We start from the raw sequence: 14,585 nt of genomic DNA, 5'->3' as shown, positions 1-14,585 counted from the left end.
GTAGGCTATTTAATTATGACCTCTAAATCTGCATCTGCACTCAGGCAGGGATAACCTGAAACAAGACGATGAAGAATGCTTCAAAAGTTGTCCTATGCTTCAAAGTTGTCATAAGTTAACTTACCTTTAGTGCTTTATTGATATTGTCTGGTAATGTTATCAGGACAACTCAGGATGCATTTATGTTCTCCTTCATTTTAATTTGTTTTGGATCATAGTGTCTGTTAATAATGTAATGATGTAGTGTATTTTCTAAGGCGGCTGAAGTACCTCTCACAGCTATTTTATTTAAGCAATAAACGTGGAATTTTTAGTTTAAAGTGAGACGACATTGGTGTCGCTTGGAGTTTTTCGCTCAGCAATTTATTTCCAGAAACAGTAGTATGACAGCAACAGTGTCAGGTTATCTATTTCACACTGAAGCACTTTCATTCTTTCTGGATATTTTTATATTCTCTGTGGTGTGTTAATGGCTCGGCTGCTGGCACTGGCATGATCTGCATTGAATGCCAGGCAATGGACTGCATCCAGACATGGAAAGATTTATTTGAATGATCCCCAGTGAGAAATCTCACCAGTGAACACAGTGTGTCAACCATTTAATGCCAGTGACTGAGTCCATGCTCAATGATTTTCACATTGCTTGACATTGACAAAAATACGATTTTGTTTTTTCTTTAGATTCTTCAGAGATTTGTATTGCCCCCAGTGTGGAGAGAGGGCTGTGTGGGCAGGGAAGTAGGCTGATGGATTGAGTACAAAATGAAGTTCCCAGTGAACAGCTTGGGTCCCTCCCCCGCCCTCCCAGGCCAGTGCTTTCTGTGTGTCTCCATACACATCTGCACATCTCACACCAGCTCAGAATCACAACCAGACTTTCCAAACTAGCACTGGAATAAATCAGGACACAAATGATTCCTAAACACAATATTAACCCCATTCCTGTCCAAAACATTAACCCCCACCGCCAAACACTACATTAACCCCACTGCCAAACACCACATTAACCACCTCCTCCAAGCACATTAACCCCCACTGCCAAACACCGCATTAACCCCACTCCCCAATACCACATTAACCCCACCTCCAAACACAACATTAACCCCACCCTCCAAACATCACATAAACCCCACATCATAACATCACATTCCCGGAGAGTCTCTATTCTGCCCCCCAGTGGTGAAATTAGCTCCCAACTACAGTAAGTACAGCAGATGGAAGTTCACCCATAACATACTTTTAACATTGTGTTTAACATTGTTTTTAAGATATTAGTATTATTTTGAGATTTATGATTGTAATTTTCTTTCTTTTTTTGGGTGGGGGGGGGGGGGGGGACTTCAGAGTAACTTCAGGTAAGTGTGTGACCGTATGGCAAGTGGATGTGTACATGTGTAATCATTACTATCAGTACTATAAAAGGTAGGCAGAAGGCAGGGGCGAATGGCCTTGTGTATATTTGCATCAACAGAAGGTGCTCTTTGGAGGGGTTGTGTGATATTCAGCAGAAGAAAAAAAACCAAGACACTCTGCTGATTCTTTAAACTCTAAAACAAAATGTATTAGTGCTACATGTTAATCTCGGACAATTAAAAATCCCTGCAGTAATGCATTACAGCAGTTACCTTCATCAGAATTATGTATAAAAAGTGCTGTAATTTCTCCCCGGTGAAATCAAACTGATATATGTCAAATACCCTTTACACAGCCAAATAAGGAACAAATATGTCTTTGTCATGTTCAGCAGGCCCTACAGACATAGCCTACAGTACGCTCTACCCTATAAAACGTAAGCAACATAATCATTTAACTCTATTTTAAATTAATATTAAAGGCAAGTGCTTGTCTGTCTTATTGAAACAGTAATCCATGCCAGGGATGTATAATAATAATACGGTGCTTTTATTTTGAAACTCGGTAGAGAAACTACACCGGAAGTTTGGTTATTATTCGGGCTGGGTTCGCATTTCTGCTTTATGCCTTCTCTGATTGCAGTCTGCATTGTTTATGCCCCTCTTCTAGTCTGGCACTATGGTTTGACTCGGAATTTGAACTGAACTTGCAGTCTTTCAACATTGACATAGTAACATTGCTGAAACAATAAATAAAGAATATAAGTGGGTGGATTTTGTTAGCGAAAGATCCAGGTGCTAGTAAGAAGGAATTCCAATTCGGAAATGTATTGTAAACTTTTTGTCGGCTATCTAGCAAATGACATTGAATGCTCGCTAGCAAGCGAAACGTTATCAAAAAAATGTGGTCAGCAAGCTAATAACCTAGTCGTGGCATCGGCAGTGTGCAACTGCATGTATAGTACCTTTACCATTTTGAAAGATAGGTTCATGAGTTTCTTTCCTAAATTTATCTATTAATCGATTATCTGCTTTTGCGCGACCGATAGGAGCAAATGGTTAATGTCTGATCAGCGATTTTTAAACGTTACTTTAAAAATACTTTTCACTTCGATGAATTCGGCTGGCTGGATACAAAGGGCTCGTCAGATGTTGAAGCAGCTCTTGCTGTTTCTCTCACTGTTTTTATGCGGGGTGGACGCTTCGATATGGCAGCACTGCGATAATGGAAAGGTATGGACATCGGACTGGAGTTTCCTCCGTAAATTCTCTAACTTTATGCTAATGCGTGAACGTCATAATAGAGACGCCGAGGCGGCTAGCACTGATTAGGTCTCAAGCTTATTTAAAATGTTGATGTGTTGAAAAACATTCGCATGAAAGTGGTTTAGAAAAGAAATGCATTAACATTTGACCTATGTGCACGGGATATGTGGACACCCGAATAATTTAACGACAAATTGTATCTGTGCTACACGTGAAACGTGCCTTTGTAGACGTGGACACTGTCACACCAAGTGACGCGAAAGTAGAGCAATATATAGTCCCGTTTAGGTGCACGACGCGGCAAATATTTGCAAGCACAATTTAGAATAAAAACCTAGCAAATTTCAACGGTTAATAATCAATGCTTAAGTTTCCCATTAAGACGGGAAGAAAATTAGCTGATGAAAGTCTACTACGACCTTAACAGTTAGGAGAAAGTCCGATAAAAATGTATAGTAAAAAGTATATGAGAGTGTAAATCAAAGGACGTGTGAGCTGTGTTATGGGAACCACACTACAAGAATGACATAGAAACTCTTGGAAACGTGCCGGAGCAAAGAAGGGCAACGAAATTGGTTCCTGGTATGAACTGTAGCCTAAATATTATGAGGAAATGCTTTCTATGCCCAGCAGTGCTACAGGCCTCCAGGTCCAGGTTTGAATATCCCTGCTCTAGTTTGTAGGTAAATAATGATGGGCAGAATGGACTGGCCTCTTCATTGTGTTCTTATGATCATGTTCTTGTATCAGGGGTGATTCCTGACTCAAAGTAGTGGGGATGAACTCCAGATTACCTGCCTGTATAGCCTGTCTGTGTCACATGCTTCAGACCCTGGAAGTTCTATTTGTTTTTTTTCCATTTCTTCTACTTATTAGCTACACTAGATCTTGACAAGATCAGTTCAGATCAAGGAAGCATTAGGCTACTGCAATGTGTGGGCCCTCTCAAATTCATTAAAATTTTATTTTCTCATAACCACCCCCCTATTAAAAATTTCTTTATTGCTATCTTTGTCCAGAAGTGTAGGATGAGTAAGGATGAAAACCTCACCTTTAGTCTAACTGTCAATTTGTACTTATCTTCCTTGCAACTCAGCATTTGTTCCTTCCTTTTCAAAATGGCACAGTTACTATTTGAAAACATGGTTTATTGTTTAGAGTGTGTGATGGTGGGGTGTGCGGTGGGAAAGAGACTAACAGCCGTGTGTATCTGTCAGCTTTGGCTTGAGAAAGACCTGCCACTCTCCGCTGTGTACCAGTGTGCCGGGATATCCTGGTCAGAGTCCACCCAGGTAATTATCAGGTACAGATAAGTAAACAGTCCTGGATATTGCTCAGTCACTTGTAAGGGGGGTTGTATAATGCACTTTAAGACTCAATTTATTTTAAATGTTAAATGTTTTAATTCAGACTTACTTGTGTTGACTTTAACTGTACAAAACAGTACAAACTCATCAGTTCAGAAATTTTTGTCATGCTAATGTTTTCAGAAATACTGAACTAATATGTATCTGTTTACTTTCTGTGTCGACAGAAACTCCCCAGCATTGATACCAAGTATCCCTTACAGGTATAAGTCAAACTTTCACAGTACCAACTGCAGTAAACCAATCAATCTGTATTTAAATTTTTATGGATTCAATTAAAAACTGGTTTCACACAGTGCGTCACAATGATCATGTTACCGCATAAATATAAACCCCAAATGAGCCTATGTTAAGTACCCCATAAAAAGCCCTGAACAGCACACTTGCAGCTATTTGTGGTGCTATGAAGGACTCAAATATTGTATTGTTGCTCCACTAGCACATATGTATGGATGCCTCTACAGCACATTCAAAGATTTTACATTTTTTCCCCCTCATAATTGTCCCCATATCATGAATTGCCTGTGCATGGTCGTCTCAGCCTTAAGACCATGTCTCTGGTGCTAATGTCTCTGTACCCTGCGTTTGCACCAAAGGATGGCCCCAAACAACCCGAACCAGAGCCCAATCTCCCAACCAGGCCCAGAGCAAACACCATAAAAACAGGGATTCAAATAAGATAAAACAAAACCTGTTTTCACGATCCTGACAAAATGTGACAGTGCAGTGCATGAAAAAAAAATTCTAAAAAATATTGCTAGAAAAAAAACACTTGTTATGCTTCATTTCGAGAGGTGATATACCACCATTAGCTCATCTATAATGGGTCTTCAGTCACAATAAGACCTCATATGGGAATACAATGAAGAAATGATGCCAGCTGAAGCCAGTGAAGAGAGGGACAGTGAGTATTGATAGAGGAAATTTTCTGGACTGTCTCTGGAGCTGCCATACAACTCTGTTTTTGTTCTGTCCACAGCCAGCCACGTCTGTCTGCATGCAGACCCCCATCACATACAACCACACCATCCCCAGCAGGTAAAGCAAGCCCACTCTGGGAACCCCCATTTATATTTCCAGCAGGTAAAGTAAGCCCACTCTGGGAATGGCCCACGTGTAGAGGGCATAGGTTGGGGTTACCTTAATAGAGCTGGTGTAATAAACTACTGTTGGTATTTATTTAATTAAAGTGAGCACAGATTTTGACTTTGTTACAACAGGCCTTTTCTGTCTCCCCCTCCAGTGGTGCTCATAGACCAGTGGGGGCGGTGAGTGGGGAGTACCTGTACTGTCCGCCCCAGCGTTGGCTACACAATCTGCAGGTAACGTGCGTCACTGTAGCGCTATAATTATTTTATCACATGTAAAACCAACAATTTTTGGCTGAAATGTATTGGTTTCTATATCTAATAAAACCTGTATTTTTTATTCTCAATTATCTATCTCCTACATAGCCGTGAACCTTGGCATTAAGGCAAAATGGTACCAGAGCATTATATGTGAATCTTCTCATTTAATACTGTGTTGTAATATGAATATAATATATCCTGATCTCTGTTTGTGTGTTTGCAGAATGGGGCAACAGTATTCCTCTATCACCCATGTGCCTCTATGTCAGAGCGTGTCCGTCTGTCTGTCCTTGCACGCTCCTGTCTATCCCATTACATCATCACTCCACACTATGAACTTGGTGCAAAGAGGGTGAGCCATGTTCATTCAGATTCGCACTCCACATACTGAAACTACATGTAAACTACACAGTTACAAAATAATAATACTATAGTAAATCTTGTTCTGTCATAAAACTGCCATAATGGTGTGGTCCTGTAACGCATATGAAGGTAAAATTCTCCATGGTTTGGATTGGGCAAATCATTTTGATGTCTCTATGTGGATTTGATACAGCGCTACTGATTGTCTGTATTGTCTCACTCTTGGTTCATAGCATAACTATCATAGCAGGTGCAGGTGTCCTGTACTTAAAGAGGAGGGGGGTGAAGACCAAAAATTGAGTTGAATTTTGTCCTTTTTCCAGTCTATATCTGTGTTTATGACTTAAAAACATTAAATACAATTTCAAGGCAACCTGAATCTCGTTCTGTGAATTAAGCACATTTCACAGAAATGGCCTCATCTGTGGAATTGAATTAACAACAAAGCGTTTGGTAGAAACTCCCATTTGATCTGACATTTGTATTTGTCCTTCTGTTTAAAGCCATTTGCCATGGTCTCGTGGGGTCATGCTCTGGAGCTGTCCCATGTGACCGAATCGGACGTGTGCAATTGGCTGGAAGTGAACGCAGCCCACAGCTTTGAGAGCAGGAAGCTTCAAAGCCACAAGTACAGTCTGTACCTGACACGGCCGGCAGGTGTCCCCCAGCTGATGCACTCTGGGGAGGGAGGCGCACAGAAACCTCTGGCTATGGGGGAACAGCAACAGGTGAGAGACCAGGGTGGAGGAGTGAGGGAGCAGGGTGGAGTTAGAGCAGAATGGAGGAGGTCAGAGCAGGATGGAGAAACCAGTGCAGGATGAAGGAGTGAGAGAACAGGGTAGAGAGGAGAGAGCTGGGTGGTGGTCTGAGGGAGCAGGGGAGATAGAGGAGTGAGTAGGATGGAGCAGGTGATTCCGCAGGGTGGAGGAGGTGAGAGCAGGATGGAGGTGTGGAGAACATGCAGGAAGATGAGATAAAATAATCTCTGATTGTTTCTGCTACAGTCTCTGAAACAGTGCTGTGTGGAAGCTCTCTCCCGGCTCTGGGAAGAAGGTTCTGAGATGGACTGGAACAGATGGAAGAAAAAGAGAAGGAGAGCAATCTTCAGCCAGGGGGAAGGACAGAGAGAGAAATTGGAGGACACGTATAAAGGCAGTGTAAATAATGACGTGGCGTCTCAGTCCTTACCACACAACCTGAACACAATGGGACCTGAACAAGCACAGAAGCACAGGACTCTCCATCGGCCACGGAGGGACACACAAACAAGAGGGACAGCAGGTGAGGCCGTGACAACGAGGGGAGGAATGAACAAAGAGTTAAAACAGAGAGAAGGAAGAGTGGTAGAGAACATCCCAGAGGATGACGTGGGGGGGCAGCGGAAGGATGAGAAAGAACTCCAAAAGACTCACAACAAGGAAAGAGACTCCCAAACACTTGGGGCAGTAGAGGACAGGGGGGAGAGTCCTGGGGAAAGAGGGGTGAGAAGTGAAAAGCAGGAGAAGAGGGAAGCATCCAGGGAGCAGCGATATGGAGGAGACACCAACACCGAGTCTGAGCTCCACAGGATAAATGGGCATCCCAGGCCCAGACAGCAGACACAGCACCTAAAGGGCCACCTGGACAGAAGTCAAACAGAGCAGCAGGGCGGTCCCAAGTGCTGTGGGTGCACAGAGACTGAGGTGCCAGCAGAGAACGCTGTGCTGGGACAGAGGCTGCCCACGCCGCGCACCAATGAAGCGGTTTGGGCAGCTGCGGCTCTGGGCTTCCTGCTGGTGCTGCTGACCCTATCAGTACTGCACACCCGGCTGTACCGACACTGGCGAACCATGCCCAGCCTCTACTGGTACCACCCGCAGCATGACTACGACAGCGTGGCAGGTGAGAACAGTAGTGTGGCAGGTGAGATCAGTAATGTGGCAGGTGAGATCAGTAGTGTGGCAGGTGAGGCCAGCAGTGTGGCAGGTGAGGTCAGCAGTGTGGCAGGTGAGGTCAGCAGTGTGGCAGGTGAGATCAGTAGTGTGGCAGGTGAGATGAGCAGCATGGCAGGTGAGATCAGTAGTGTCGCAGGTGATATCAGTAGTGTTGCAGGTGAGAACAGTGGTGCGGCAGGTGAGGTGAGCAGCTAATACAGCAGCTAAATACCTGAATATGTTAACTCACAACTACCAGTGGTGTTGGCTGTAAATGGTATATGTGCATGTGTGTGTGTGTGTGTGTGTGTGTGTACGCGCATGTGTGCACGCGTGTGTGTTCCAGACGTGGTGCGAAGGAGGCTGAAGATGTCCGGAGGGAAGAAGAGGAGAGCGCCACAGAGCCGAAGGCCAGAGTGTGTGCTCCTTCCCAGCTCCAGCACAGAGGAGGAGTCGGACTGACATTCATCCTGTTCCCTCTCTGCTGCACCTGCCTCTACCTGCCTCAGCCCACCTCCTCCCCCTCTGCATCATTCTGCTCTAGGAGCAGCAAATGGCATTGTTCTGCTGACTCCAGTCCAGGGTACAAAACCTGCTGGGTTTACAGATGGATTTTGATTGTCCTAATATCATACGGAGAGGCACTGAACTCTAAAACTGTCAGTTTATGGACATTTGTCATCCTAGCACGTTTGCTAGTTTGGTTGCAAAATCTATTTATGGAAAAGCGTGGAAATATTCCCCTTGAAAACCACAATGCAAAAGCAACTTTCTAGAATCCAGTTTGCTTGATAGCTAGCAAGTTGTATTTATACTCCATTTTTATTTAAAAAGTTTTTAATACTAACTTTTACGAAACCATGAATTTTAGTAGAATCATGCAAATTATGCAGGTTGCTAGCTTGTTGGCTAATGTGGACAAATGGGGTAGTTAGTGGTAATGTTTATCTGGTCCCAGGAGTGATTCCCAGCAGCAAAGAAATTAGCTTGATACTTATTTTGAAAATGTTGTATGAAAATGAAATAAGGGGGAAAGATCATTGAAAAGGTAATGTACAGAACTCCAATCAATAAAGAAATTGCTTTCTTAGAATTCTGAAGGGCCTTAATTCCAGAAGCATTCGTAGGACAGAGATTCTGCTGTCTTAAATTCACTTAATCCTTTTAATTTGTCTGGTCAGTACAGAACACAGCATCTCATGTGCGGAACTGTTGTGTGTTGCGTGCATGATGTGGCAAGCACATACATCAAGAGCAATTTTTGTCCTAGCTACCAACTGACCACTCTTCAATGGGGAGGAAGCAGACAAACATGTGCTCCCCTCTGAAGCATGTGATGTCAGACACTTAATGCGCTAGCTTGAGATGACTGTCATGATTAATGGAAGGGCTGACATGGTTGAAATTACAGAGGCGTAGCTTAGTGAGGGGGCAGGGATGAGAGTAATTAGAAGGGTATAAAGTTACCTGGAACTACAGAACCAATAAGAGAGGTGTGTAGTGCAGTGTAGACCTTTATGTGAAAGGAAAATCGTGTTGTGTGGAAAATCACAGGAACTGACCAGATGCCATTATTTCAGTATGTGAATATGCATGAATATGCATGAATGAAAGTTTTCAACCAACTGATTCCAAATGATGTATTACCAACAAATTTGATTTCAGATGTTACAATGAGAAATAATTGTTTTCAATGTGAACACTGCCATAATATGAACATTGAGAAACAATAACTAAGATGCACTACATTTCCAGAAGTGTGTGGACACCTGTTCTAATTAGTGCCATTTTCCTGACGTACTTCCCTCGTCATTATCCTGAGCTGCTCTGACACAGTCCAAACGCACCAACATCCATAAATAATAAGCACAAGACAGCCATAAATTAATACAATCACTACACAAAATGCCTATTTCCATGTTGTAAATGTATGTGAATACAGGATTAGTACTGAAAGAAATGTCACTGATTTTGACATGACTTGTAATGAAATTCTACTTTACAAGCCAAGTAATGAGAAGCTAAGTGGAAATGTACACGCACTTGCACACTTTTCACTTTCATCATATGTTCATGATTCAGATGTGTTACAGGCCATACGAGTCATCTGTCCACTGTTACTCAACTCCAGGTCCTGCAGGCTGCAGTGTCTGCAGGTATTTACTCCAATCATGCACTACACCACCTGATTTCACCTTGGTTCAGAAAGTAAGCTCAATAATGAAATCAGGTGGTGTAGTGCATGGTTGGTGCAAACACCAGCAGACACTGTGGTCTGCAGCACTTGGAGTTGAGTGGTGCTGGTCTACACGTTGGTCCTCAAAATACAGAGATTAAGATTCAGCCCATGGTCCAATCAGAAACTGTGAATTGCAATAGACTGGTGTAGCGATGAGCAGATGACCTCATCGATGTAGAGGGAGTTTGACTTCCCATGAATTTGCTCCTCCAGGGACAGCTGGGTCTGGCTCAATGCCCGAAGCTCCATCTCTGACTGGGATAGGCTGGCATTCAGCCTGTAGAAGGAGATCAGAGCCAATGAGTCAGGGTGCAGCAGTGAAGGCCAGGGAGACACAGCGAAATGCATGCGTAGTGGGACAACAGGTGTGACTGACATCATGTTGAGTCTTTAAGAGGTGTGATTCACATGTTGAATGTTTACCAGGTATGACTGATATCATCTTTAGTGTTAAACAGGCGTGATTGATACTGTGTTGCTTAACAGGTTTGACTGATATCATGTTGAGTGTTAAACAGATGTGATTGATATCACGTTGAGTCTTTCCTTTCTTGTTGCTCACCTCTCCAGGTGAGCAGACAGGTCTTGGACCTCTGCAGAAAGCTGAATCTGCGCAGAGTCCAGGCAGAGCTCAGGACTGGGCCTCTGGCTGCGCAGAGCCAGACGTGTCTGCGCAACCTTTAGCGGCCCCTGCTTGGCCTGAATGGCTACTGCAAGGGATTCTAGGTTCCTCTCCTGGTTTGCAATTTCTGCCAGAACCTGAGAGACCAGAGGAATCCATAGCTGTCTCTAATACAGTGATGCTGATCATTATTCTGGACAAAGACTTAATACACAGGAGAAAAAATGTCTAGGGAGAAAGTAACATAATACCACAACATAATGCAGGTGTCCAATAATTTGTATGATAATGTACATTTACAATGGCACACAGGTTCAGTATGTTCCTGGATATTTTTTTTTGCATTAAAACTTGGTCAATTAATAGCCTTTTTGCAAAAAGATTTCTTCTGAGGGAGCATGCCCCCTAACCCTCCTTGAGGTATGTTCATCTCAACCCCTCCATTGTTAAACCCAAAGTTCCGCCTTTGTTTCTACCTACCTTCTGCAGGTGGTCTTCGAGCTGATCTTTGGCATCCTTCGTCTCCTGTATGCGCAGCTGAAGGGCAGTGGCCGCAGCCTGGTGCTGGCTGCGCATGTCTGCAGCCGTCTGCTCCAGCACACGGTCTATCAGGGCTCTCAGAGACGCCGAGTTGTTCCTCTCTTTCTCTGCCTTGGAGGTATTTATTTCGGAGGAATTCTCCCACCCTTCAGGTGTTACATTGGTACTGGGTAGGAAACAGCATTTCACAAAAGGTTTAAGAAATGTAAGACTGTAAACCAAACGTTGAGTTCCTCTGGCAGCATATTTAAGTGAATACAGCTACATGTGCTTTCTGCTGTCATTGCTTCTCTTCTCTGCCTGTCTGCCATATGCCCTTTGTATTTGTTAAACATGCAGTAAACAGATTACTTCCTGACTGAGATTCTGAAATGTTGCAGATGCTTTGTGAGTCTCATATAAAAAACTAAGTGGAAACCGGATACCCTAAAATATTGATCATTGCTGTGCCAATTTTTTTTAAACGATAAGGACAACCATGTTCATGTGCTTTCTCTCTGTTGGTGATAAGGGCATTGATGACACATTTCATCTTTAAACCAGGAACTTTCAGGTACAAAGATCAAGATCAAGTTCTATGGTATATCTAATTATTTTTTCCTCACACATTTTGTGGGTTGGGGGGGCGGGCAAATCTTACCACAGGCCTTAGGATATGTGATCAAATAATCAACTAAAGACATCATGGCAGTAAAAACCCACCTCCAAGACAACCACACTGTGCTAAAAACTGGGGTGTACAGTTTACCTCAGAGTAGAGCGGTGCATCTTCTCTGTGTGGCTCAGGCTAGGTGAGGTGTCAGTGAGGACGGAACAACGATCATCGATCTGCTCTGCCTGAAACTTCTGCTGCAGATCTTTCTCTAGCCAGAACTTTGCTGAACGGTTCAGTCTAGAGCCACATTCAACATAACAGACAAAACAAGTAATGGCAAAGGTGATTATTATTATTATAATTATTATAATAATAATTATTATTATTATAGCCAACCCCTTCACTCCACAGCCCCACCTCATCTGCTCATTGGTCTGTTCCAGAGTACGCTGCAGCAGTGATCTCACCCCCTCCATCACCTCCCTCTCCTTCATCAGTTCCCTCTCCACCTCATCATGAACCCGGTCAATGCCCGCATGATTCTCCCTGAAGCCAAACACACACACACACACACACACACACACACACTCAGATATGTTTCTGATGAATGACTGACAGAATGGAAAGAGTTGTTCTATAACAACAAATAAAAACAAAAATGCTGGTGAGATGACGAGCATGCTACTGCGCCAGTCTTGTGCTGCAGACCCTAAGGGTCCGTGCTTGTCCAGGACAACCTAGAAATCTTTGTATGAGCATGCAGTATATCAGATTAAAATTTTCAATGTACAGTATTACTTCCTTGTATGCAGAGGCCTATAGCACGCAGCCTATTTGCAATGGCAATGTGATGTAGTGAATTAGCTTTGTACCTTTCTGACAGACACTGCTGTATGACTTGGAGGGGTGGTGAGCAGTTCTCCAAGGCCTTCTCCAGTCTGGTCCTGAAGGTCATCAGAACCTCCATCTCCTCTGTCATTTCCCCCAGCTTCTTATCCAGCTCTTGCCTCCAAAACTTGATGGCCTGGAGCCTTTGCTCTGGACATTAACAGGACGGGGGTCAGGCTGAGGGTTAGCGATTCATGCCATTTATTGATTAGAGGGTTTTGAAATTATGTCCCCAAATAGTCCTGTAAAAGGGTTTCAGATAGATGCGCCGTTTTGTAGAATTTAGCTCATTACATAAATCTTTATGACTACTATCCAAATATTATGAGGAATATAATATGCTTTAGCTTCCAATATTGTAGTTGCAGTTGTAGCTACGTTTTATGCATTCTGCTATGCAGCCATAGAACTGCTGCTATCCAAGGTCCTGTATGCCTCTTCGGCCATAGGAGGGAATAGGAACACCTGACAGCAGCCAAAGAGGAGGAGTGTATCCACCCACCCCTCTCAGCATTGCACTGCACAAATCACTTGTGGGGTCTCTCAAGGTTCAGCCCTGGCCCAGAGTGTAAAGGAAAGCCAAAAACCATGAAATATCATCATTCTTCCAAGATCTTTCCTCAAAGCATAGTATGATGCATCTTAATAAAAATGACCAATGGAGTCAATGGGCAACATTAGAGCTGACTGGATCAGCCTCGTGTGAGCATGCCTCCCTGGCTGTGGGAAGGAACAAGCACAGCTGACAGGAGCGAAAGAGGAGGTCTCTGCTCCTTCTCCCAATCCTCCCAGAATCGCGCTTACATAGCAAACAAATTGAAAGTGTATTAACGTGGGCTGTGCTGTACTTCTACTTTACCAACACCAAAGTGTTGATACCCCGTATTAGCTATTGTACGAGTCCCATTTACCGTCGGGTCATCAATACGTATTTCTGTTCAGAAGCGGGGCCCTTATATTCTTCAAGAGTAAATTCATCCAGATGACTGACTTCCCATGTTTCTCATGCATACAATTATATCGCCTGTATTTCATCCGACTACAGCATTAACCTGACAAACATTTAATATATCTAATGACGTGCAGCGAACAGAATAACTAGCCTACAGTAAATTGATATCACAAAGTATTATTTTATTAGTATCTTTCCAGTTTTCACAGATTGTATATACACGAGAAATGCTACAACCTGTTTTATGGCCAAAATAAAAAACATTTTCCATATTACCAAGCTTCTTGTTGACATCCTGTTGCATGCGTTGTGCAGCCTTGTTACTTTCTTCCACCACAGTCTGGCTCGTGGCGATGAGCCGCTCAGACCGTGAACACTCTGCCTCCGCAGTCACACAGTGAGCCCGGTTTGTCATCCACCATTCCGGCGGCAGAAATTTATGGGGCACTTGCTTCACTTTATACATTCTCCGCTTTTCTCACTGTCAGTTTCGCAGGTTAAGAGTTCTTATTTTGCTCTCTCCGTTGTAGTTTCTTCCTGAAAAATAAGTAACACAAAATAAGGCGTAATGTAAAAACGGCCCCTTAATTAACATTAGCTCGCTATTTAGTAAAGGCCCACATAGGCTACCACCAACTGAGCAGCAGTCAAAACTGACTTTTCATTTTCGCAAAATAAAAAAGCTTAATGATGTCACGTTACCTTTCAGGACGAAACTTAATACAACTTACCGTAGATAGCTCTGAAGACATAAGTGAAGTAAATGCGATTTAACATAACTCGAGTTTACTTCTAGATAGTGTTACATTCGATTTGGATTAAGTAGGGTAACTCACCTAGATCACTGCGTAACCTTAGCTATAACTATGGGAACAGATATAACATTACAGCATTGCATCCCGTCGCTATTGCCACTGTCCGCAGGGTTTACACAATGTACTATCTAGCAATGTTAACTTTACTTTACCTTTCAGTTAAATGTACTTAGCTTCTTAAGTGAGGTATAAGGCGTTGCTAGCAGCTGGTCTCTTCATTAGCTAACTAACGCTGCTACCGGCTCAATGAGTGACGGGCAACTAAACACAGTGTCACCACAGCAACCATGAAACTCATGGGCTTGCTGACAGTGTTGCCTAAGC

The 14,585-nt window shown here is 43.2% G+C and overlaps 2 protein-coding genes across 4 annotated transcripts; one reads left to right on the top strand and one right to left on the bottom strand.

Moving 5' to 3' along the window:
- The first annotated feature begins 1,952 nt into the window (after positions 1–1,952).
- On the top strand, positions 1,953–8,703 carry tp53i13 (tumor protein p53 inducible protein 13). Of its 2 annotated transcripts, none has more exons than XM_035385746.1 (9): positions 1,953–2,585; positions 3,836–3,910; positions 4,153–4,188; positions 4,965–5,023; positions 5,229–5,307; positions 5,558–5,686; positions 6,201–6,425; positions 6,702–7,578; positions 7,957–8,703. In XM_035385746.1, the coding sequence occupies exons 1-9, from the start codon at positions 2,415–2,417 to the stop codon at positions 8,070–8,072; spliced, it is 1,767 nt and encodes a 588-aa protein (XP_035241637.1). In that variant the 5' UTR covers positions 1,953–2,414; the 3' UTR covers positions 8,073–8,703. The 2 variants fall into 2 exon arrangements, with proteins under 2 accessions (XP_035241637.1, XP_035241638.1); XM_035385747.1 differs by having other exon boundaries at positions 1,955–2,585; positions 3,836–3,921.
- Positions 8,704–9,867: 1,164 nt separating this feature from the next.
- tekt1 (tektin 1) lies at positions 9,868–14,557 on the bottom strand. 2 transcript variants are annotated; one of them, XM_035385748.1, is made up of 8 exons: positions 14,414–14,557; positions 13,723–13,983; positions 12,479–12,644; positions 12,024–12,152; positions 11,760–11,903; positions 10,952–11,177; positions 10,412–10,608; positions 9,868–10,126 (listed from the first exon to the last, which is right to left on the bottom strand). In XM_035385748.1, the coding sequence occupies exons 2-8, from the start codon at positions 13,910–13,912 to the stop codon at positions 9,967–9,969; spliced, it is 1,212 nt and encodes a 403-aa protein (XP_035241639.1). In that variant the 5' UTR covers positions 13,913–13,983; positions 14,414–14,557; the 3' UTR covers positions 9,868–9,966. The 2 variants fall into 2 exon arrangements, with proteins under 2 accessions (XP_035241639.1, XP_035241640.1); XM_035385749.1 differs by having other exon boundaries at positions 14,283–14,420.
- Positions 14,558–14,585: the final 28 nt, after the last annotated feature.

The sequence above is a fragment of the Anguilla anguilla genome, chromosome 12, assembly GCF_013347855.1.
Source record: "Anguilla anguilla isolate fAngAng1 chromosome 12, fAngAng1.pri, whole genome shotgun sequence".
Taxonomy (NCBI): Eukaryota; Metazoa; Chordata; class Actinopteri; order Anguilliformes; family Anguillidae; genus Anguilla; species Anguilla anguilla.
The sequence above is the reverse complement of the archived record's forward strand: the minus strand, read 5'-3'. Positions and strand labels throughout refer to the sequence as shown.

Bases quoted from the DNA above. Each gene is read 5' to 3' on its own strand.
- tp53i13 (XM_035385746.1), top strand. From the start codon at position 2,415: ATGTCTGATCAGCGATTTTTAAACGTTACTTTAAAAATACTTTTCACT. The intron at 3,911-4,152 runs GTAATTATCAGG...CTGTGTCGACAG, and splicing joins CCTGGTCAGAGTCCACCCAG to AAACTCCCCAGCATTGATAC. The intron at 7,579-7,956 runs GTGAGAACAGTA...TGTGTGTTCCAG, and splicing joins TGACTACGACAGCGTGGCAG to ACGTGGTGCGAAGGAGGCTG.
- tekt1 (XM_035385748.1), bottom strand. From the start codon at position 13,912: ATGTATAAAGTGAAGCAAGTGCCCCATAAATTTCTGCCGCCGGAATGG. The intron at 12,645-13,722 runs GTAATATGGAAA...GTTAATGTCCAG, and splicing joins GGATGTCAACAAGAAGCTTG to AGCAAAGGCTCCAGGCCATC. The intron at 10,609-10,951 runs GTAGGTAGAAAC...CTGGTCTCTCAG, and splicing joins TCGAAGACCACCTGCAGAAG to GTTCTGGCAGAAATTGCAAA.